This window comes from Molossus molossus, unplaced genomic scaffold, assembly GCF_014108415.1.
Source record: "Molossus molossus isolate mMolMol1 unplaced genomic scaffold, mMolMol1.p scaffold_m16_p_6, whole genome shotgun sequence".
In the NCBI taxonomy this organism is placed as follows: domain Eukaryota; kingdom Metazoa; phylum Chordata; class Mammalia; order Chiroptera; family Molossidae; genus Molossus; species Molossus molossus.
The window spans coordinates 37,250,697-37,276,536 of record NW_023425399.1 but is presented as its reverse complement, the minus strand read 5'-3'; the positions used below and the strand labels follow the sequence as shown (position 1 = coordinate 37,276,536).

Below are 25,840 nucleotides of genomic sequence, written 5' to 3'. Positions count from 1 at the left end.
GGTTTGCTGTGAGCAGCTCCCTCAAGTTAAACTCCCAAGTGGCTCCACAGCGCAAAGCCAGGACAGAGGCTAAAATAGCCACAGCCAATCACCATGGGCTCTGGCTGAGGGAGGGCAGACTGGACTGGAATTGTGTGGGGACACTCGGGATTTGGAGGGCACTCAGAGCTTTTGGTGAGTTCCAGCCACACAGGACAGTGATCATCTTACTCCTTCTCAGGGCTCTGGGGAGAGGTAGTGGCCCCTCCCTCAGAGATTCAACTCCACCTGGTGGCCATTGAAATGCTAATTGAGGCCCATTAACAACCAGGATCTGCCCAACCCTCAGGAAATCCCCTTATGCTAAACACCTGAGGGAGAATAACTGCATCAAACACCTAAGGGAGAATAACTGAACCACTCCTGGGCTTGCAACTCTGCCCAGGATGGTAAGACTTAACAATGGTGTTTAACGTGGGTCCTCCCTGGCTCATCCAAACCCAGGAGAGGGAGCCACAAACAGCAGAACACCACGGCCCACAGTACTAGACAAAATGGTGAAACACAGAAAAAAAAAAGCCAAATGAAAGAATAAGACAACTCTACAGAAAATGAGATAAATGAGGTGCACTTAAGCAAGTTAACAGAAATAGAATTCAGAGCCATGATCTTGAGGAAACTCAACAGCATGTGTAAGGACATGAGCACCATGAGTTAAAGACATAGAAATGTTGAAAATAAACCAGCTGGAAATTAAAAACCACCAAGAAGAAATGAAGAATGACATAGCAGAAGTAAAGAACATACTGGAAGGTCTAAACAGCAGAGTAGAGGAAGTGGAGGACCGGATCAGTGAATTAGAGACAGGGTTAAAAAAAAAAATTAGCCAATCAAAAAACCAAAAGAAAAAAATAAAAAAACAGAAAGACAGCTTAAGAGAACTGTGGGACAACTGGGAACATAATAATATTCACATCATAGGAGTCCCCAAAGAAGAAGAAAATAAGCAAGGGTTAGAGAATATATTTAAAGAAATAGTGACAGAAAATTTACCTAATTTGGTGAAAAAAAAAAGGCATTACAGTTCAAGAAGCACAGAGAGCCCCAAGTAAGAAGGACCAAAACAGGCCCACACCAAGACACATAATAATCAAAAAGCCAAAAATTAAAGACAAAAAGAAAATCTTAAAGCAGCAACAGATAAGCAAAAGGTTACCTACAAAGGAACGCCCATAAGGCCCTCAGCTGACTCCTCAACAGAAACACTAGAGGCCAGAAAAATGTGGCATGAGGTAATCAAGGTCATGAAAAACAAAAATCTGAACCCAACACTACTTTACTCAGCAAGGCTATCATTCAAAATAGAAGGTCAAATAAAGAGCTTCCCAGACCAAAAAAAAAAGGTTACAGGAATACATTAGCACCAAACCAGCACTGCAAGACATGTTAAAAAAACTGCTGTAATTAGCAGGAGAAATGGGAAGAAAAATAGAACCACACTAAACAAAAATGGCAATAAATAAGTACATATCAATTATCACCTTAAATGTGAATGGACTGAATGCTCCAATAAAAAAAACACAGAGTAGCTGATTCGATAAGAAAACATGACTCATCTATATGTTGTTTACAAGAGACCCACCTCACAACAAAAGACTCACATAGATTGAAAGTGAAGGGATGGAAAAAAATCTTCCCAGCAAACGGAAAGGGAAAAAAAGCTGGGGTAGCAATACTCATATCTGATCAAATATATTTCAAAATAAAGGCCATAACTAGAGACAAAGAAGCCCACTACATAATATTGAAAGGATCTATCCAACAGGAAGATATAACCTTAATAAACATATATGCACCCAATAGAGGAGCACCAAAATATATTAAAAGTGTTCTGGAAGTCTTCAAAGGAGAAATCAACAGCAATACAATCATAACAGGAGACTTCAACACCCCGCTGACATCACTGGATATATCCTCTACACAAAAAATTAGCAAATAATCAGAGACTCTAAATGAAGCACTAAACCAAATGGATTTAATAGATATATACAGAGAATTACACCCCAAAACTACAGAATTCACATTCTTCTCAGGTGCACATGGGACATTCTCAAAGATAGACCACATGTTACGACACAAACTAATTCTATACAAGTTCAAGAAGATTGAAATCATATCAAGCATCTTCTCAGATCACAATGGCATGAAACTAGAAATCAATTGCAACAAGAACATGCAAAAACATTTGAACACATGGAGGTAAATAGCATGTTATTAAACAACAAATGGGTTGATCTATCTCTGAGGAGATCAAGGAAGAAATTAAAACCTTCCTGGAAACCAATGAAAATAAACACACAACAACACAAAATATACAGGATGCAGCTAAAGCAGTTCTGAAAGAGAAGTTCATAGCACTACAGGCCTACCTCAAGAAACAAGAAAAATCTCTAATAGACTATCTAACCTCACAAATTAAAGAACTAGAAAGCAAATAAAAAGAAAACCCCAGAGCAAATACAAGGAAGGAAATAATAAAGATCAGAGCAAAAGTAAATGACATAGAGTCGAAAAAACAATTCAAAGGATCAATGAAACAAAGAGCTGGTTTTTCAAAAGATAAACAAGATTGATAGACCCTTAGCTAGACTCACCAAGAAACAAAGAGAGCAAACCCAAATATACAAAATCAGAAATGAAAGAGGAGAAGTAACAACTGACACCACAGAAATACAAAAGATCATTAACAACTACTATAAATGACAAATTCAACAATCTAAGTGAAATGGACAAATTTCTAGAAACACATAGTCTCCCAAAACTGGACCTGGAAGAGATAAAAAACTTGAACAAACCAAAAACAACTAAGAAAATTGAAGATGTAATCAAGACTCTCCGAGCAAACAAAAGCCCAGGCCCGGATGGCTTCACAGCAGAGTTTTACTGAACATTCAAAGAAGAACAAATACCCATTCTCCTCAAACTATTTCAAAAGATTCAAGAAGAATGAAGACTTCCAAACTCATTTTATGAGGCCAGCATAATTCTAATTCCAAAACCAGAAAAAGACATTACAAAGAAAAAAAATTACAGGCCAATATCCCTGGTGAACATAGATGCCAAAATCTTTTTTTTTTTTAATCCTCACCCGAGGACATTTTTCCATTTTTTGTTCAGGTAGAGTGGGAGGGAGAGAGAGGAACAGAGAAAGAGAGAGAAACATCGATGTGAAAGGGACACATCGAGTGGCTGCCACCCGCACAACTGACCAGGGCAGGGGACAAACTGCAACCGAGGTACGTGCCCTTAGCAGGAACCGAACCCGGGTCTCTCTGGACTGCAGGCCGACGCTCTAACCGCTGAGCCAAACCGGCCAGGGCTAGATGCCAAAATCTTGAATATAATACTAGCAAATCGGATCCAGCAATATATTAAAAAAATTATTCACCATGACAAACTGAAATTCATCCCAGGGATGCAATGCTGGTACAATATTCCCAAATCAATAAATGTGATACACCACAAAAATAAAATGAAGAATAAAAACCACAGGATCATATCAATAGATGCCGAAAAGCCTTCGACAAAATTCAGCATCCTTTTCTGATAAAAATACTCAGCAACGTGGGAATAGAGGGATCATATCTCGACATAATAAAGGCCATATATGAAAGACCTACAGCCAACATCATACTCAAAGGGCAAAATCTAAAAGCATTTCCCTTAAGCCCTGGCCGGTTTGGCTCAGCGGTTAGAGCGTTGGCCTGCGGTCCGGAGAGACCTGGGTTCGGTTCCCGCTAAGGGCATGTACCTCGGTTGCAGTTTGTCCTCGGCCCTGGTTGGTCGTGCGTGTGGCAGCCACTCGATGTGTCCCTTTCACGTCGATGTTTCTCTCTCTCTCTCTTCCTCTCTCTCCCTCCCACTCTATCTGTGCAAAAAATGGAAAAATGTCCTCGGGTGAGGATAAAAAAAAAATAAAAAATAAATAAATAAATAAAAGCATTTCCCTTAAGAACAGGAATAAGACTGGGATGCCCACTTTCACCACTCTTATTTAACATAGTATTGGAAGAATTAGCCACAGCAATGAGACAGGAAAAAAAAGTAAAAGGGATCCAATTTGGAAAGGAGGAAGTGAAACTGTCATTATTCGCAGATGACACAATACTATACATAGGAAACCCCAAAGATTCCATTAAAAATTTACTAGACTTAATATATAAATTTGGCAAAGTAGCAGGATACAAAATTAATGTCAAAAAATCGATGGCATTCTTATACACCAAGGATAAACTCACAGAAAGAGAAACTAACAAAAAATTCCCATTTACCATTGAGGCAAAAAAAATTATGATACCTAGGAATAAACGTCACCAAAGAAATAAAGGACCTATTCACAGAAAACTACAGGTCATTAAAAAAATAAATAGAGGAGGATATTAAAAAGTGGAAGCACATACTTTGTTCATGGATTGGAATAATTAACATCATTAAAATGTCCATATTACCCAAAGAAATCTATAGATTCAATGCAATCCCCATCAAAATACCAACAACATACTTCACAGAACTAGAACAAATATTTCAAAAGTTCACATGGAACCAAAAAAAACCTCGAATAGCCACAGCATTCTTAAAAAAGAAGAACAAAGTTGGAGGGATCACATTACCAGATTTCAGGTTATACTACAAAGCCACTATAATAAAAAAAAAGCCTGGTACTGGCACAAGAACAGGCATATAGACTAATGGAACAGAAAAGAGAACCCAGAAATGGACCCAAGGCAATATGCTCAAGTAATATTTGACAAAGGTGGCAAGAGCACACAGTGGAGTAAAGACTGCCTCTTTAATAAATGCTGTTGGGAAAATTGGACAGCTACATGCAAAAAAAATGAAACTAGACCATCAACTTACACCATACACAAGAATAAACTCAAAATAGATAAAAGACTTAAATGTGACTCATGAATCCATAAAAATCCTAGAAGAAACAGTAGGCAACAAAATTTCAGACATCATATGTAGCAGAATTTTCAGATACATCACCTAAGGCAACAGAAACAAAGGAGAAAATGAACACATGGGACTACATCAAACTAAAAAGCTTCTGCACAGCAAAACATACAATCACCAAAATGGAAAGGCAACCCACTCTGTTGGAGATCATAATTGCCAATGATATATCAGATAAGGGGTTAATTTCCAATATATAGAGAGTGCTCATACAACTCAACAAAATGAAGACAAAGAACCCAATTAAAAATGGGCAGATGAACTAAATAGACACCTCTCCAAATAGGACATACAAATGGCTAAGAGACATGTGAAGAAATGTTCAACATCACTAATCATCAGAGAGATGCAAATTAAAACAACAATGAGGTATCACCTCACACCTGTCAGAATGGCCGCCATCAACAAATCATCAAACAAGTGTTGACGAGGTTGTGGAGAAAAGGAGACTCTAGTACACTGCTGGTGGGAATACAGATTGGTGCAGCCACTATGGAAAACAATATGGTGTTACCTCAAAAAATTAAAAATTGAAATTCCATTTGACCCAGTGATCCCATTTCTAGGAATATACCCTAAAAAGCCTGAAACAGCAATCAGAAAGAATATATGTATCTTCATGTTTGTAGCAGCACTATTTATAATAGCTAAGATCTGGAAACAACCCAAATGTCCATGAGTAGACGAATGGATAAAACAGCGGTTGTAGATATACACAATGGAGTACTATGCAGCTGTAAGAAAGAAAAATCTCTTATCCTTTGAGATGACATGGAGGGACCTGGAAAGTATTATCCTAAGCAAAACAAGCCAAACAGAGAAAGACAAGTATCATTTGATCTAAATTATTTGTGGAATATAATGAACATAACAGTCTGAGGAATGGGATAGTGCCAGAGACGTGGAAGTGGGGTACAGACTGACAATCCCCAGAAAATGGGGTGGTGGGGGAGAGATAAACCACAGAACTTATATGCATGTATGCATAAACAATGGACATTGACAACACAGGTGGGGAAAGGTGGGGAGGGGGAAGGAGGGGGGAATCAGTGGGGAAAAAATGGAGAAACATCTGTAGAAAAAATTAATTAATTACTAAAAATAAATAATAATAATATAAAACTTAAATGTAAATGGTTTAAATGTACCAATCAAAAGACATAGGGTAGGTGAATATAGAAGAAAACAGTACCCATATATATACTGTATACAAGATACCCACCTAGGAACAAAATATTCACACAGACTGAAAGTGAAGGGATGGGAAAAAAAATTCCATGCAAGCAGAAATAAACAAACAAAACAAGCTGGGGTAGTAATACTCATATCTGACAAAAACGACTTCTAAACAAAGACCATAACAAGAGACAAACAAGGTCATTACATATTACTAAAAGGATTGAATCAATAACAAAATATAACCCTTGAAAACATGCACCCAACCTATATGGGAGCACCTAAATACACACACACACACACACACACACACACACACACATAAACACTCTTGGTGGACTGAAAGTCAGAAAGCATCAGAAATACAGTCATAGTAGGGGACTTTAATACCCAACTGACGTCACTGGATACACCTTCCAGAGAAAAAATCAACAAGGAAACAGCAACTTTATTTTTTAATTTTATTTTTTTTTATTACAAACATATCTTTACTTTTGAAAGTATTAACAAATGTCTCCCTGCCTTTTTCCCCTATTGACCCCCTCCTCCCTACTCCCACGCCCCTCCTGCCTTCCCCACATTATTTTCTGGGTCCATTGGTTATAAATATATGCATATAAGTTCTTTGGTTTATCTCTTACCGCAGTCCCTCCTCCCTTCCCTTTGGTGTTTGTCAAACAACCAATTTGTACTTCTTAATCTCTTCACCTTGTTCACCGATTCCCCCAATCCTCCTCCTATCTGGCAACCAACAAAAGGTCTCTGTATCTATGAATCTGTTTCTGTCCAGCTTCTTCATTTTGTTGGTACATTGAACTGTTAATTGATATGTATTTATTGCCATTTTATTGTTCACATATTTTTATCTTTTTCTTTAAGACCCTTTAACATTTCATATAATACTAGTTTGGTGGTGATGAACTCCTTTAGCTATTTCTTGTCCTGGAAACTCTTCATATGTCCATCAATTCTAAGTGATAGATTTTTAGGGTAGAGTAATCTTGGTTGTAGGTCCTTGCTTTTCATCACTTTGGATATTTCTTGCCACTCCCTTCTGGTCTGCAAAGTTTCTTGTGAGAAATCGGCTGACAGTCTTATGGGAACTCCTTTGAAGGTAAACAATTGTTTTTCTCTTGCTGCCTTTAAGATTCTCTGTTTCTCTTGAACCTTTTGCATTTTGATGATGATGTGTCTGGGTGTGGTCCTCTTCAGATTCATCTTGTTTGGGACTCTCTGTGCTTCCTGGACTTGTATGTCTTCTTTCTTCATCAAGTTTGGGACTGTTTCTGTCATTATATTTTCAAATAGGTTTTCAATTACTTGCTCTCTCTCTTCTCTTTCTGGTACCCCCATGATGTGAATGTTGGTAGGCTTGAAGTTTTCCCGAGGCTCCTTACACTATCCTCATTTTTTTTTTTTTTAGATACTCTTTCTTTTTTATGTTCTGATTGGGTGCTCTTTGTTTCCTTATATTCCAAATCAATGGTATGCTTCTTGGCTTCACCTACTCTACTATTAATTCCCTGTAAATTATTCTTTATTTCAATTAGTGCATCATTTCCGGACTGGTGTTTTTTATGCTCTTGAGGTCCTCACTAAGGTCCTTGAGCATCCTTATAACCAGTGTTTCTAACTCTGCATCTGTTAGATTGCTTATGTCCATTTCATTAGTTCTTTTCCAGGATTTTGGTTCTGTTCTTTCATTTGGGACATGTTTCTTTGTCTCCTCATTTTGGCTGCCTCCCTGTGTTACTTTCTACGTATTAGATAGAGTTGCTATGTCTCCTAGGCTTGGTAGGGTGGCCTATTGTAGTAAGGTCCAGTGGCACAGCCTTCAAGGTGTAACCCTCATGTGGACTGTGCACCCTTCTGTTGTAATTGAGTCTTGGTTGCTGTTGGCACATCAATAGGAGGGATTTATTCAGGCTGATCAGCTGCAAGGACTGGCTCTGCCCACTGACCACTAACCTCTGATCAGCTGTTCAGGGGCCCACCACACAGAGCAAGACTTACTTTAGCAGAGCTCTGGTACTCACTGAGTCCATCCTTGATTGTGTGATGTGGTTGTGTGGTGGTGCTTTGATGTGGTCTGAAGTTGTTCACTGGGTGTGCTGGCTCTGGGGCAAGATCAGCCACAGCCTGTGTCCTACCTGGTACCACCAGGCATAAGCTACAAAGAAATATGTAGATGACTCCTTCTTGTGCTGACCTTGGAGGTGCCCAGGCAAAGCCAAGCTGTAAACCAAGTCTGGCTGCTTTTAGTGCCAGGCCTGGGGCCACTTAGTGAGAGAAGTATGTGGCTTGCTGAGGCCAGATGCTGTTTGTTTCAGATAATTTAGGGAAATCTGAAGCAGGAGCCCAGACAGACCAATACTATGGTAAAGCCACTGGAAACAGCTTAGGTGGGCTGAAAGTTGAGTGGGACAGGGCCTCAGGGAATCACCAGGGTGGGGCAAACAGTGTGAGCCAGGTTTCTGGAGTCCCAGATAGGATACCTGTCTGCCAGCCCCTTGGCAGAAGGGCTCACCAAAGGAACAACGGCCTCTACCAGCACATCTGCCCATGAGAAAGCTCCCTCTCTGGCTCTTGCCCCAGTGCAAAAAAACTCAGTTCTTCGTATGTCTCTAGTGCCTTTCAAGTTGCCTCCCCAGTGCTTGAGACTGGAGGGAGCAAGTCAGAGTAAGTCTGTGTGCAGGGCTTTTAAGAAGACCTGCCTGGGACTCCAGATGCCTCAGCCTCCCTCAGCCTCAATTCCCCGCTGGTTTTTATAGCCAGAAGTTATGGGGACTTCTCTTCCTGGCACTGGAACCCTGAGCTGGGGAGCTGGTATGGAAGGCTCACTCCTCAGGGAAGACCTTCACAGCTGAGGTATCCCACCCTGATTTTTATCCCCTACATGTTGGTGTGGGACCAGCCTGTCCACACCTCCACCCCTCCTACCAGTCTCAATGTGGCTTTTTCTTTTTGTAGTGGTAGGATTTACATTCTCCTCTATTTCAGGCAGATCTGAATGATGGTTGTTCTGTAGTTTAGTTATAATTTTGATGTGCTTGTGAGAGGAGGCAAATATCATGTTTACCTACACTACTATCTTGACCAGAAGTCAGAAACAGTGACTTGAAACCACACACTGGGTAAAATGGATTCAACTGATAGTGATAGAATATTTTATCCCAAGCTTCAGAATATACATTCTTTTCAAGTGCACATGGAACAGTCTCAAAGATAGACTACATGTTAGGACACAAAATAAGTCTTAGCAAATTCAAGAAGACTGGTATCATATCAAGCCTCTTATCTAGTCACAATGGCATAAAACTATAAATCAACTACAACAACAAAAAATATATATTCAAACACATAGAGGCTAACTAGCATACTATTAAACAATGAATGGGTTACCAAGGAGATCAAGCAAGAAATCAAAAATTCACCTGGAAACAAGTGAAAATGAATACTCAACAAGCCATAAACTATGGGACACAGCAAAAGTGGTCTTAAGAGGGTAGTTCATAGTATTAGAGGCCTAACCTCAAAAAGCAAGAAAAATCTCATATAAACAATCTAACCCTACACCTTAAAGAAACAGGAAAAGCCCTGGCTGGTTTGGCTCAGTGGTTAGAGTGCTGGCCCATGTCCCAGAGAGACCCGAATTCGGTTCCTGCTAAGGGCACGTACCTTGGTTGCATTTTGTCCCTGGCCCCGATTGGGATCGTGTGGGTGTTAGCCAGTTGATGTGTTTCTCTTGCATCAATGTTTTCTCTCTCTCTTTCTCCCTCTCTCCCTCTCGCTCTATCTGAATATGAATGCAAAAAAATTATCCTCAGGTGAGGATAAAAAAAAAAAAAAAAGAAGTAGGAAAAAATAACAAACAACACCCAGATAAGTAGAAGGAAAGAAATACTAAAGATCTGAGTAGAAATAAATGACATAAAAACTGAAGAAAAAAAAATACAAAAGTCAGTGAAACCAAGAGCTGGTTGTTCGAAAATATAAACAAGATGGATGAAACTTTAGCCAGACTCATCAAGAAACAAAGACAGTATACCCAAATAAAGAAAATCAGAAATGAATGAGGCAAAGTAAGAACTAACACCACAGAAATACAAAAGATAGTAAGAAAATACTATGAACAACCATATGCCAACAAATTGTACAACCTGGAGAAATGGGCAAATTACTAGAAATATACAATTTTCCAAAACTGATTATGGAAGAATCAGAAAAAAAGAATAAACCAAATACTACTGATCAAATTGAAGCAGCAATAAAAATTTTTTTAAAAAGCAATTCCTAGCAATTAGAAGTCCTTTACTGATGGCTTCACAGGTAAAATGTATCATTCAAATAAGAACTAGCACCTATGTGAGGAATAGTTTGAGGAATGCTCAAACTATTCCAAAAAAAAAAAAAAAAAAGAAGAAGAAGAAGAGGAAAAACTCCAAAGCTCTTTATATGAGGCCAGCATTATCCAAATTCCAAAACCAGATAAAGATACTAGAAAGAAAGAAAATTATAGGCCAATATCCCAGATGAACATAGATGCTAAGATCATCAACAAAATATTAGCAAATCAGATCCTGCAATATATTAAAAAGTTCATATATCATGACCAAGTAGGATTTATTCTGGAGATGCAAGGTTGTCACAATATTCACATATCAATAAATGTGATACATCATATAAGAAAATGAAAGGTAAAAATCACATGATAATATAAATAGATGTAGAAAAGGCATCTGATAAAATTCAGTACCAATATTAAAAACTCTCAGCAAAGGGTGAATAAAGGAATCATACCTCAACATAAAAAAAGCCACATATGAAAAACCTATAGCCAACATCGTACTCAATGAGCAAAAACTAAAAGTGTTTCCCTTAAGATCAGGAACAACACAGGTATGTCTGCCTTCACCACTGTTATTCCACATAGTACTGGAAGTCCTAACCACTGTGATCATATAAGAGGAAGAAATAAAAGGCATCCAAATTAAAAAGGAGGAAGTAAAGCTGTCATTCAGAAATGACATGATATTATACAAAGAAAACCTAAAGAACCCACCAAAAGACTACTAGATCTAATAAATAAATTCAGCAAAGTAGCAGGATACAAAATTAATACACAGAAATCAATAGCATTTTAATACACCAATAATGACCTATCAGAAAAAGAGAGCTAGACCCAAAGCAACATGAGAAGGGAGATGTTTCCAGAACATGAAAGACTGAATCATATCGAGCAGGCCACTCTAAGAGGAATGAGTATGTAGTGAATTTCCAAAAATGCAACAGACAACCATAGGAAGGTAACCTTTCAGGAGAAAGCCTGGGGAATAAATATACTGACCTCATTCTCTTCTCATCCTGCATTTCCTCTCTATGGTTCCTCCCCACTAGCCAAACTCAGTTGGAAGCCTGAGAGCACTGACCCCATTGATGTACTCCTCGCCCTTAGACTCCAGGACAGAGAGGAGGTTGAGAGTGGCCTTGGAGGAGCAAAAGAAAGACAATCAGCACAGAGGTGCCATGGAAAAGATGGTAATCATAGCTTCAGAGAGCAGACTAAAATTCACTTTTTAAATATAAATAAAAGTGCTTGACTTTGGGACATTAGCTAAGAAAACTGGAGATATTCTGAGATGTGATAAGATTCTAGAATAATTAGTTTTACAATCAATCTTTTATCTTTGTCTTGTGTATTTTGACTTGAACAAATACTTGATCATAACTGGTGGCATAAACTTTGATATTTGGTCTGCATTCATGTAAATAATTTATTTTTTATTTCTCTGTTTACATCCATGTTGTGTGAGCTACACATCTTGTAATATGAATGGTATCTTTCAACTGATATTGTGTTTTTTGTCAGAGAACTTCTGTCTTGTTTTTACAACTTGGAAGCTTCTAACTAAGCAGACAACAACAGCATTGTATGGAAGAAGAGAAAACCTTGGTTACAATATGTACTGTGTGCATAAACAGAGGATGTATTTTGTTACCTATAGAATCACTATTTGCAATTATTTATTTGTATCTTACTACACATATGAGCTTATGTTTCCAGATCTAATGAATTTGTTCTGCATAGGACAAATTTGTCTTTACTGAGTCTCACATCTCTAAGCTCTGGCCTACCAATACTTTGACATCTATATTGACTAGATTAACACAGATCCTAAATAGTACCCCCCAAAAAAACAAACAAAAAAAAAACCAAAATAGAAAAGATATAAAAAAAATTTTTTTAAAGAGAAAGAAAACAGTCCCATTTACCATTGCAACAACAACAAAATAAGGTACCTAGGAATAAACTTAACCTGTAAGAAATCTATACTCAGAACACCATAGGACATTGAAGAAAGAAATAGAGGAAGATACAAACAAGTGGAAACATATACCATGTTTATGGACTGGAAAAATTAACATACAAATGTCCATACTACTCAAGGCAATCTATAAATTCAACATAATTCCTATTTAAAATACCAATGGAATATTTCACAGATCTAGAAAAAATATTCCAAAATGTATATGGAACTAAAATAGACCCTGAATAGCCTCAACATTCTTGAGAAAGAAAAACAAAATTGGAGACATCACCATGCTGGATATCAAACTATACTACAAAGCCACTGTAATCAAAACAGCCTGGTACTGCCACAAGAAGAGGCATATAAGTCAATGGAATAGAACAGAGATCCCAGAAATTAACCCACACCTTTATGGTCAATTAATGATGTTCAACAAGGGAGGCATGAACATATAATGGAGTAAAAGCAGTCACTTTAATAAATGGTATTAGAAAATTGGACAGGTACATGAAAAAAAAAAAATGCAACTACACCATCAACTTATACCACACACTAGAATAAACTCTAAATAAATTAAAGACTTAAATGTAAGTCATGAAACCATAAAAATTCTAGATGAAAACACAGGCAATGAAATCTCAGACATCTTGCATAGCAATATTTTTACTGATATATCTCCTAGGGCAAGGGAAACAAAGACAAAAATAAACAAACGAGACTACATCAAACTAAAAAGCTTCTGTACAGCAAAAGAAACCAACAAAATGAAAAGGGCACCCTTTGTATGCAAGAACATATTTGCCAATGATACATCTGATAAGGAGTTAATTTCAAAAATATATAAAGAACTTAATACAATTGAACACCAGGAAGACAAACAGTTCGATTTTTAAAAAATGGGCAATGGACCTAAATAGACACTTCTCTAAAGAAGACATACAGATGGCCAATAGACCTGAAAAAATGCTCAACATCACTAATAATCAGAGAAATGCAAAGTAAAACTACCATGATGTTATCACCTCACACCTGCTACAATGGCTACCATCAACAAATCAACAAACAAGTGCTGACGAAAATGCAGAGAAAAGGGAACCCTCGTGTACTGTTGGTGGGAATACAGACTGGTAGAGCCACTGTGGAAAACAGTATGGAGTTTCCTCAAAAAAGTGAAAATGAAACTGTTTTTTGACCTAGCAATCACACTTCTGGGCATATATCTTAAGAATCCCAAAACACCAATCAGAAAGAATATATAGATTTTTTTATCCTCACCCGAGGACATTTTTGCATTCATCTTCAGATAGAGCGAGAGGGAGAAAGAAAGGGAGAGAGAAACATCAATGCAAGAGAGACACATCGACTGGCTGCCACCCAGATGACCCGAATCGGGGCCTTGGGGCCAGGGACAATCTGCAACAGAGGTATGTGCCCTTAGCGGGAACCAAACCCAGGTCTCTCTGGACTGTGGGCCAACACTCTAACCACTGAGCCAAACCAGCCAAGGCCAGAAAGAATATATTTATGCACCTCTATGTTCATAGCAGCATTGTTTACAATAGCAAAGATCTGAAAACAGCTTAAGGGCCCATCAGTAAATGAATGGATAAAAAAAGCTGTGGTATATTTATACAACGGAATACCACACAGCTATGAGAAAGAAGGACGTCAGCATGGATGGACCTGGAGATCATATGCTAAGCAAAATAAGTCAGTCTGAGAAAGACAAATACCATATGATCTCACTTTTATATGGAAACTAATAAGCAAAATAAACTGATGAACAAAATAGAACCAGAGGCATGGATACATGGAATGGTTTGACAAAGGTCAAAATGAAGTGGGGGTGGAGGTACTGGATAAAAGATGAAGAGTAGCCAAAGAACATATATACATATTCTATAGACACAGACAACAGAGTGGTGAAGGCCAGTGGTGGTGTGGTGGGACTGGGTGGAGGTGAACAAAGGTGTGGGGTGGGAGAAATGGAGGACATCTCTAATCATGTCAACAATAAAATAAATTAATAAAATTTTAAAATCCTACTTTGCAGGACTATTTTTGCATCTAAGTTCAGCAAAATGATAGATTTTGTGGGATATCTCATCTGTGTAGAGACCTTAGGTCACTTTTTATTGACATTGCTTTTTTTCCCCAAATGTAGGTTTGAGACTGTCATTTCTAAAACTGTTTTCTATGTTTTTGGTCTTCCTAAAGGAACTGTGGTAGTAATAATAGTAGTAGTAGTAGTAGTTTTATAGTATGATAGTTTATTTGTTCCTAAATGCTGCTATCTATGGGAGAAAAATGTATTACATTTATATTTTTATAATCCCAATTAAAAACTAGATAAAACAACCCTACTTTCTCATCCTCAGATACAGGAAAACCACATTTACATTTTTAACTTTATTATTTCTTCACTTTCACAAGCCTTAAGATTGATTGTTCACTACAAAATGCTATAAAATTTTATTTTTTATAGTATATCTTATACATTAATTAAACTATTACTACTTGATCTGATTAAACACAATGTAAATGTACCTGTCCTTGCCATGTTGGGATGGATACAGGAACAATTAAAATAAACAAATAAACTTTTTACTTTCCACTTTAAAATCATTTTTTGTTTGTTTTTAAATATGTTTTTATTGATTTTTTTAAAGAAAGACAGAAAGAAAGAGAGAGAAACATTGTTGTGAGAGCGAAACATCTATGGGCTTCCTCCTGCATGCCCCCTACTGGGGATTGAGCCTGCAACCCAGGCATGTGCCCTGACTGGGAATTGAACTGGGACCTCTCAGTCCATGGGAGGATGGTCAATCCACTAAGTCACATCAGCCTGGCCACTTTAAAATCCTTTTCATGGCAAATTGAATTAATCTTTAGCCAAAGCCCACCCATTAGATTTGGAAAGTTAACTGCTTTTTCATTACACCACCCATAATTCACAAATGAATAAAAATTATATCTCCTACAAAATATTTTTTTGTGATTGTTATACAAGTGAAAGTGTCTCTAAGAATATAATACTGAATTATAAATTATATTGATGTATTTTCTCCCAAGTTTTAGCAAAAAACAAAATTATTTTATCAATAGGCTTTATACAAAATAATACAAGAACCTAATCATAGTAAACAGATCATCCTATCTGGTACTACATATAAAAACCTGTCTGTACACGAATCTTTATAGCAACATTATTAGATAGCAAAATACTGAAGAGACCCAAATGTCCTTCAATGTATGAATGGCTGAACAAACTTTGGTATACCCCTGCAATGGACTGCTACTCAGAATAGAAAGGAATGAACTGCTGATACATGTCACAATCTGAATGGGCCTCAAGAGCTTTATGACTAGTAAAAAATCAATCTCAAAGTTTACATGCTGTATGATTCCATTTATATAAAATGTTCAAAGTGACAAACTATAGAGATAAAGAACAGGAGGAGGGTAGAGAGGTGGGTGACAGCATGAGAAAGTTCTTTTATAATGGAGCAATTCTGTGTCTTTTTGGTGGTAGTAGTTACATGAATCTATATATGGAATAAAACGATACACACAAATGCAAATTAACACTGGTGAAAACTAAATAAGGTCTATAGTCTACTTAATATTAATACACATATGTCAATGTCAATTTCCTAGGTTTGATATTGTATTATAGCTATATCATATCAACATTGGGGAAGGCTTACACAGGTGAAGGTAAAGGGTAGAAAGGATCCTCTGTACTAATTTTGCAACTTTCTATAATTATTTCAACATAAAAGTTTAAAACAAAAATTGGCCATTGGTATGAGAACCTGAATTCAAACCAGGGTCTGTCTGACTCTAAAACTTGTGCTACTTGCCCTGTGTACCCTACTGCCTACAAAATGTTTTATTAAAATACACCAAATATTCATTATTTTCTACAGAGAAGAGTATAATATATAGAAGGCTCATCTGGATCACATTTTTTTAAAAATCTAAGAAAATGCAAAGCACATTTTATTAAGAAAAAATTAAGACATTGAATCATTTCATTCATACCAACTAAGCCCAAGCATTCCAGTGTACTAATATGGACATAGAAAGAAAACTTTATAAGTCTGATAGAAGGTGATGCCTGGGCTGCTTTGGCACCTTGACTATAGCACTGCCTCTCTTCCCTTCTCACTTGAGGCAGCCCCAAAGTTTCCTGCCGTGTTGTCTTGTTCACTGGAAAGGTTAACAGCTGTTCCTCTCCTTACACACCAGGCAACCAAACTGCACAGCAGAAAACTATAAATAGTCATTATACTTTACATTTAAAATCTCTTTTTCATCTACCCGGGAACTTCCTAATGAGGTTTCCTTGTGAGATATAGAACATGGCCAAATTGTAATCATCTCAGCCAGAGAAGTGAGCTAAAGGTGCCAAATGGTTTTTGAGAGTAAGTGAAAGTTGCTTCCTGCCTTCATATTGATTTATCAAACCCTTGTACACTATATGGCAACTAGGAAAAAATTATACATACGGGCAATGACAAAGAATCAAAATAGTAATGAAATGTTTTGATATTAGTAATGTTTTCCTATTCCACATCATTTTATTTTATTTTGATAAAAATATCACTAAAAAGTATTTTTTTATTTTTATTTATAGATCAAATTTTAAAAATCAGAGCCAATATAGTTCATTGTATCAAGTCCCCAATGCTGAATGTACTACAAACAAATTAAATCTACAAATTCAGAGGTACTACAAATTCAATCGTATGTAGTTCATTTTAACAAATATACAGTATCAAGTGTTTATTAAGAACATAAGGGCAGGACATTGCTGTAGGAGGTAACAAAAATGAAAGACACTAGCTTATAGCCTCAAGAGGGAGATAAACAGATATATGTATAACAAACCCAAGAAAAACTGTAATTACTACTATTATTAAGTGTGCTAACATGGCAATTCAATATTATCCTAATAATAAGAAAGAAACAACTCATGAAAGTGGTATTTAAAAAGAAAATAAGTGTCATCAGTTGTGTTCCACAGGAAAAAATTAGGATCAATAGCTAAAAATTACAAGACTATACAAAAGTTGGTTACACACACACACACACACACACACACACACACACGTAAGAGCTTTTAACGATCTTGAGAATATCATACTAAATGAGATAAGTCAGACAAAAAATGGTGATGTACACACAATACAGTATTCAGATGATGTGTTGTAAATGGTGTATCTGAAACGTATAATTTTGATAATTGGTGGTCACCCTAATAAATTCAATAAAAAGGGGGAAAAAGAAATAAGTCAGACAGAAAAAGTCAAGAACCATATAATTTCACTCATGTGGAATATAAAACTGAAAGCAACAAATGAACAAATAAGAACAAGCAAAACTCATAGACACAGACAACTGCATGGTGGTTACCACAGAAAAGGGGGTGAGTACTAAAGGGTAAAAGGGAATCAAATATATGGTAACAGAAGATTTTGACTTTGGGTGGTAAATACACAATGCAATATACAGATGACATAACAGAAATATACACATGAAACCATAGAATATCTTTTTTATAAATCCTCCCTCGAGGATATGTTTATTAATTTTTAGAGAGAGAAGAAGGGAGAGAGAGAAAAACATCGATGTTAGAGAGAAGCATCAATCCATCACTTCTCACATGCATCCTCACTGGGGATCAAACCCACAACCTAGGTATGTATTCTGACCAGGAATCGAACCTGCAACCTTTTTGGTGTATGGGATAATGCTCCAACCAGTTGAACCATCTGGCCAAGGCAAAATCTATATAATCTTATTAATCAATAAATTTTTTAAAAATATAAAAATAAATAAATAAATGAATAATTTTTAAAAATTAAACTTCACATGTTTACAGAATTAATGGCATAATAAATCATTGATAACTTAATAACTACAGTGATATCTGGTTAAACCTCTGTACTGGAGAGAAGTTTATGACACTTTCCAAGGACCTGCCTCTTCCAGAGCCCCACACATCAGAGAAAAGCATCTAGATACCTAGGCAACAAATGAACAGTCTGTAGAGACTAGATATAGATATAAGGGAGACCTGTAGCCTGTTAGTTGAGTTAATCTGAAGCTGAAATTCTATCCAAAAGAAGTGATTCATTAATCACCAGAAAGATCCTCTCTCTTAAACAGTTTTACATTTTAGAGAGGTAGCAGAGGAAAAAGGAAGTACAGAGGTATCAGAAGAGAAGCAAAAAACTGAACTCTGATCATGACAAAGCAGATACAGTATAAAGCAACTGATAACCAATTCCGAGGGAAGAAAAACCTGACTAGACTTTCAGACTTCCTGCTAAGTTGCCAGAACTATGCTTTATCATGAACAATATTCCAGTTCTTCGTGATACCCTTCTGTTTACCTACCAATGCATGTTCTTACTATCCTGTGTAAATTTAATCATCACCAGGGAGAACTTTAAGACGAACGTGAACTTTACCTGAATCCTGTACCCCTGGAAAACAGAAATATTCAAGAAATTAGCCCCCACCATTCTTCCCCATATGACTTAGATAAAACTCACAGACAACCCCTTCCTTGTAAATTATGACAAAGCCAAAGCACAGACCTACAAATTCCCATTCTTTGACTCATAAATGATTAACTGAACTATTTGTCCCCATCAACCATTCTGGTTGGTAAATGCCTGGACTTGATCAAGTTTTAGTCAGGTTTCCCTCCTTCTTCCAAGCTTCTGAGCTTTGACCCATCTTTGAGAATGGACTATGAACAATCCCTCCTTAATGACCCCTATCAAGAATCAATTGACCTCAGGAAAAAACATTCCCTGATCAACTGTCTGACCATGCCGTCCAATCATCCAAATGCCCCACACCTAATTCTGTCTAGCCTTTTTTCTCTTCTCTGTAAAAGAAAAGCCCTATTTTGCTTGACCTTTGAAATGCTTATAGAGCTCATAGTTGAAGTGGTTCTTCCTATTGCAACATTCTTCCTTCTCTTATTGTGATAGTCCTCTTCCCCTTATTGAAACAATCTTTTTAAATAAAGCCAATATTCATTTTAAAGAATCACAACTATTAAATATTTCTTCAAATACAGCTACATAGTAAAATATATAGGAGATCAAGACCATCATAACTAACACTGTTATTTTTCCATGTTCAAACATGAAAATGACTTAGATACTTAATAAGTAAAGCATTTCATAACTAACATAAAAAGTTGAAACAAAACAAGTGAGGCTGCAAAAATCACAGAAAAAAATTTCTTTACATTTTACATCTCTTGGGTGTAATTCAATCATCTCTTTATGACCTATTCTAAAGAAAAGAGTTTGCTGAACTTGTTTTTATGTTGGTCAATTGTTACCTCAAGCATAAACCAGCAGCAATATTGCTGCTAAATTTCTTTCCAAAAAACTTTTTGCACAATCTGTCACTTCTCCAATGGTCAAGTATCTTAGTCTCAACTTGGCATAGATATGATACAGAGTTAGCACATTAACTGTGGCAGATACACAAAAATAAATCCTCAATGTTTTTAATCAGGAAGGGAAATGCATGACATTTCTATACCAGGAATGATATATTTTTCTAAAATACTCATATTCCTCTTTATGAAAAAAGATTTTTAAATAAGAAATATAACATCACAAAAAGATCAATTACTTACCCGCATTGACTATAGCATCTACCTCTAGCAATGTGATGTCACCTCTATAGAGAGAAACTTTTTCATTCAAATTTTTCTTCATCTGTGATGTTTCCTGAGTATTTTCTTCTGTAACAAGAAAGCAATATATATTAATAGTAATATTCTTAATTAATTTAATAAAGACAATTTTGATACAAAAGCCAATGAGTCACACTCTGATACATTAGACAAGTGGAAGTAAATATGTAAGCATCAGAGGTGTGGCTTCTTCTCTGCATATTGTGTATTCCTAAATACAAATGCAGTATCACATATATAATAAGCTTTAAATAAATGTAGGCATGTTATATTGGTCAACAAAAAATTCAATGTTTATTAATATCATTAAAATATCAATTTCTTTTCTTTTTTTATTTTTTTCTTTATTGATTTTTAGACAGAGGAAAGAAGAGGGAGAGATAGAAACATCAATAGGATCGGGCCCACAACCTTGGCATGTACCCTGACTGGGAATTGAATCAGTGACCTCCTGATTCATGGGTCGATGCTCAACCACTGAGCCACACAGGCCAGGCTAAAATATCAATTTCAAATTAAAATTATGTAGCACCAGTTTCACAAGGAAAAAAAAAAAGATGTACAAATACCAAGACAAAATAAATTTTCACAGTGAATGAGCTTATTTCTATTTTGTCACAGTCACCTAAAAGACATTATTGAAAAGAATATTTACTCAGAACAAAAACATTTAGGTTCGGCTCTGCTACTTCTAACTAACAGACTGTCCTTCAGAATAAAATGGATTAATAATATTTGAATATGTGAAACTACTCATTTATTAACAAATTATATTAACTTTTCACTCTAGAATGCACTGTTACATTTAAAAGAGAAGTAGCTGTCACACACACAACAGCCAGCAAGGTAGTATAATTAAAACAAACCAAACATTACATTCTATAACCTGACATATTTTTAATATTTTAAAATATATTAAAAAGCTATGTTTAAAAAGCTTTTTAATATATCTCTAGAAAAACTGATTTATGAACTCCAATTTTTAAAGTATTTATGATCTATGCAAATCTTTCAATGGAGAAGATAATACTATTAATTCACTAAGACACTCTCAGATGAGCATGAAATTTTGAGGTGTCTGGGTAATTAGAGGTGATAGGTTACAAGTCACTGTAATTATCTTTGGGCCCCAGTATCTAAAGAAAATGTATTTTTCAATCAAGTATCAATATATTTTTTATTATTTATTATTATCATCATCATCATTTTCTATCAGTGAAAAAGATTGAATTTTTAAAATCTTCATTATTGAAAGTATTACAGATGTCCCCCTCATTCCCCCCATTCACCCCTCCTCCCCAAAACTGCCCCTCTTCTGCCTTCCCCACACTATTGTCTGTGTCCATTGGTTATGCATATATACATATAAGTTATTTTCTTAATCTCTTCCCAACACACCCCCTTCTCTCTGAGGTTCATCAGTTTAACAACCAACAAAATGTTCTCCGTATCTATGAGCCTGTTTCTGTTCTGCTTGTTCATTTGGTTTGTAGATTCAATTGTTTATAGATATGCATTTATTGCTCTTTTATTGTTTATATTTTTTTATCTTCTTCAAGAAGACTCTTCAACATTTCATATAATATTGGTTTGGTCGTGATGAACTCCTTTCGCTTTTTCTTCTCTGGGAAACTCTTTATATGTCCATCAATTCTAAATGATAGCTTTGCAGTGTAGAGTAATCTTGGTTGTAGTTCCCTGCTTTTCATCACTTTGAATATTTCTTGCCACTCCTTTCTGGTCTGCAAAGTTTCTTCTGAGAAATCAGCTGACAGTCTTATAGATGCTCCCTTGTAGGTAACTAACTGCTTTTGTCTTGTTGCTTTTAAGATTTTCTGTTTGTCTTTAACCTTCTTCATTTTAATTATGATGTGTCTTGGTGTTGGCCTCTTTGAATTCATCTTGTTTGTGACTCTCTGTGCTTCCTGGACTTGTATGTATGTTTTCTTCACCAAATTGGGGAAGTTTTCTGTCATTTTCCAAATAGGTTTTCAATTTCTTGTTTTCTTTCTTCTTCCTCCAGCACTCCTATTATGTGAATGTTGATACACTTGAAATTGTTCCAGAGGCTCCTTACACTATTCTCTCTCTCTCTCTCTCTTTTTTTTTTTTTTTTAATTCTTTTTTCTTTTTGCTGTTCTGATTGGGTGTTTTTGCTTCCTTATAGAGAGTGGATTTTTTTTGTGCTCTTACCAGCTGCCAATGACTGGCCCAATGATAAAGACTTTGAGCCAGAGAATCTTGAATTTCACATCCAATCAGTTTCCATTCTTACTACATTTACCAAATTAGAAAGTCCTGTATCCAATTACAGATTGTTGGATGACAACAAATATTTGGTGGCTTTGTCAAAAATTTCTAAATATTTGAACAATTTTTATCTAGAAATTTAAACTAAAGAACATATATGCATACCCCATGAACACAGACAATAATTTGGTAAAGGCCAAGGAAGGGTAGGTGGGGGAGGGTAGAGGTGAGCAAAGGTGGTGAGGGCAGGTGGACTCCTGTAATAATGTCAACATTAAAAATGTTTTAATAAATAAATATATAAATTCTGGATATTTGGACTGTTTGATCCTAGAAATTTAAAGACCTCTCACTGATGATGAGTTTCAAAACTCCATCGGGCATTAAATTGATACACATATCACAAATGAAAGCGAAAGGTTAATTGTTTCAACTTGGGTAAAAAAGTTGAGAATTCCTAATCCATCCTCTAGTTTCATTTATTTTATTTATTTATTTATTTATTTATTTATTTATTTATTTATTTATTCATGTATGTATTTTAGAGAGAAAAAGGAAGGGGGGAAAGAGACAGAAACATCGATTTGTTGTTCCCATTATTTACGTATTCATTGGGTGATTCTTGTATGAGCTCTTGTTATCAGTGGTGAGCTCTCTGTGTTCCAATCTGTTGTGGATAGAAGTGGGCTTCCTGCAATGTCATGAAAAAAATAATTTTCTGAGACTTGCATGAGAGAATGAGGTATTGTAGAAAGCTTTATTTCTGTGGAATCAAACTCTTTAGTTTCCAAGGTCCCATTTCCCTCTGTCCTGACAAGGAAAAATTACCATTTTGCTTTCAGCAGAGCTAGGATTAAAGCCGTTGCCCAGCGTTTCCATTACATGTCTGCACAGTCTAATCTAGCATCAGGCTAGCTTAGTTTGTGTTCCCAGCTCTAGTCCATCAGTCCACTGCATGTGGGGTCCACAGGGCCAGATGGCTATGGAGAGAACATGGGTAGGATCAGGCCAGAGAAACAAGAGAGCCAAGAGAGAGAGCTCCTTTGCCTGGGGTATTATGTACTTCCAAGTTTTCACAGGCTTGCAGATGCCCCACCCCCTCTGGCCAATGATTTCTGTTCCCGGTTAGACTGACAGACACCTTCCCTATATAAACCTGACTTTACTGTGAATACATAAATTTTCCCCTTCCCCTAGTGATCTCCAGGGATAGGACCAGTGTTTCCCTGGGGAGTATGAAATTACAGCTTCCTGGTGAAGCTGCCCAGATGGCCATGCTTATAAAGTCTGGCCTCCCTTTTACTCTTTTCCTATTATTAATAACAAGCTAATTACAATGATATCACCCTGACCAGGGATTGAACCTGCGACCTTGGCCTATCAGAGGGACACGCTTACCCACTGAGCTACGTTACCTGGCCAAAGCTTCTGGTTGCATTTTGTTCTGAAAAGTATTTCTTCATTTTTTTCATGAAGCATAATGTATGTATTATTGCTTTAGGAGTAATGACTTCTAAACATATGTGACAATAAACCATGTATTTCTTTCTGCAAAGTTAAATAAATGTATTGGAAAACATCAGAGTTTAAACTATTTATACCACAGTTCAGTTTTCTTAAAACAAATCCTAATTTCTCATCTGTACATTTTAAAAAATGGAATATTTTGAACCTAAATAAAGGTTCAAGTAATTGAACATGTTAAATAAATATACTGCTGTGACATGTCAGTCAAGGAAGTTACTTAAACTGTTCTTATTAAATTATCAGCATCATGAAGAAATATATATATATTTTTAATCTTCAAATACAGCAGGAGGGAGAGTGGGAGGAAGAGAGAGAGAGAGAGAGAAACATTTATGTGAGAGACACACAATGAGTGGTTGCTACCCACATGACCCTAACCAGGGCCATGGACAAACTTCATCTGAGGTACGTGCCCTTAGCGGGAACCGAACCCAGGACTCTCTGGTTCACAGACTGATGCTCTAACCACTGAGCAAAACCAGCCAGGGCATAAAAAATATTTTTATCTTGCTCTTATTTTTAAAATTCACATGGCATCCTTGTTTCTTATAACCAGACTTCTACTTGTTCAACTCTTTACATGGTTTATCAAAAAGGCAGAAACATACCCAAAAAGTACAATTAATAATATTAATAATTATCAGTATTTCCTTCAACAGTAAACTAAAAAACAAATGGCAAATTTTTGACCACCATCTGTTTTCTGCAAATACAACAAGGTAAATTACCACCAGAGGCTCCCTCTTTTATTTGAATAGCAATGCTCTACCTTCCTTTTCACACATTTATGTTCCATCAATCCTGATCCCAATCTCTTTCCCATACCCTGGGTTTTCAATAATAAATAAGACAGAACACTGTCAAGTATCCCTTTCTCAGGGCATTCTATCGTACACAAAGCAGCAATTCATATTCTATATATCACTGGCTTTATACAACTGCAAGCGGAAATATCTGTCAGTGTGCATATGTGATAGTAATTGTTCTTCCATGTTGTATACCATTGATATTATATAAAAACAAAAACAAAGATAGTAAAGTGGTAAAAACAAATTTTATTCACAAATGGCTGCAATAGGAGAAAAGAGACCTCAGTAAAAAAAAAAAAAAAAAAAAACTGGGCTGAATAACAAATACAGTAAGAACAAGTGGAGATTTATAGCCAAGGAACAAAGTGGGAATCAATGGAAGCAAAATTACTGAGTCAACACTGGGGGTAGAGGTAAATTGTGGACAAACAGCCTCAGGATTCTTGCTGCAGGCAGGCCAGGGTGATCAGATATAACCTGGAGAACAGAGCAGGGTGGGGGATGTGGAATTTGATTGGATATTCAGGGTGAATAGATAGTACGGGTAGGGAATTCTCTCTAAACTGATTAGGCAGGATTCTTGCTAAAACTAGTCTATGCAGGTCTGGCAAGAATGGGGCCAAGTTGAGAAAAGAGCTTAGTGGAATCTCACTAAAGTTTAGTTAAGTAGAGAGTCTTTGTCAGTCTGTCTTCTCATTAAAGGAAAAAAGACATTCTCCTTTCCTTTGATCAATGTAAGACCATTTCTCATTAGGTTGCCTATTGTTCATTAAGGACCAAGTGAACCAACAATTAAGACTTGGTAGTAAAGTATATTGGCTAGGTGGTGTGAACAGTTAGGCATTTAGTGAGGGTAGTTCTATGAAAATAAGAAGAAAAATAAATATTAATGGATGGAGCTGCCTATAACCCCAGCTATGAGTCCAGAGGGCAGACAGTTGAAAAGATATCTTTATGTTGGGCTAGAAGCATCTTTTGCAGTTTTAATGCCCTTGATGATGGCATCAGGTGTTTCACTGAATTTTTCTGAAGAGCCCACA

The 25,840-nt window shown here is 36.4% G+C and overlaps 1 protein-coding gene across 1 annotated transcript in view; it reads right to left on the bottom strand.

The window, feature by feature from the left end:
* Positions 1–25,840, bottom strand: part of MACROD2 (mono-ADP ribosylhydrolase 2) — a 2,341,201-nt gene that overhangs the window by 2,239,849 nt on the left and 75,512 nt on the right. The window contains exon 3 of the mRNA XM_036245484.1: positions 20,155–20,262. Coding sequence (XP_036101377.1) covers positions 20,155–20,262 — 108 coding nt within the window. The remainder of the gene's footprint in view (positions 1–20,154; positions 20,263–25,840) is intronic.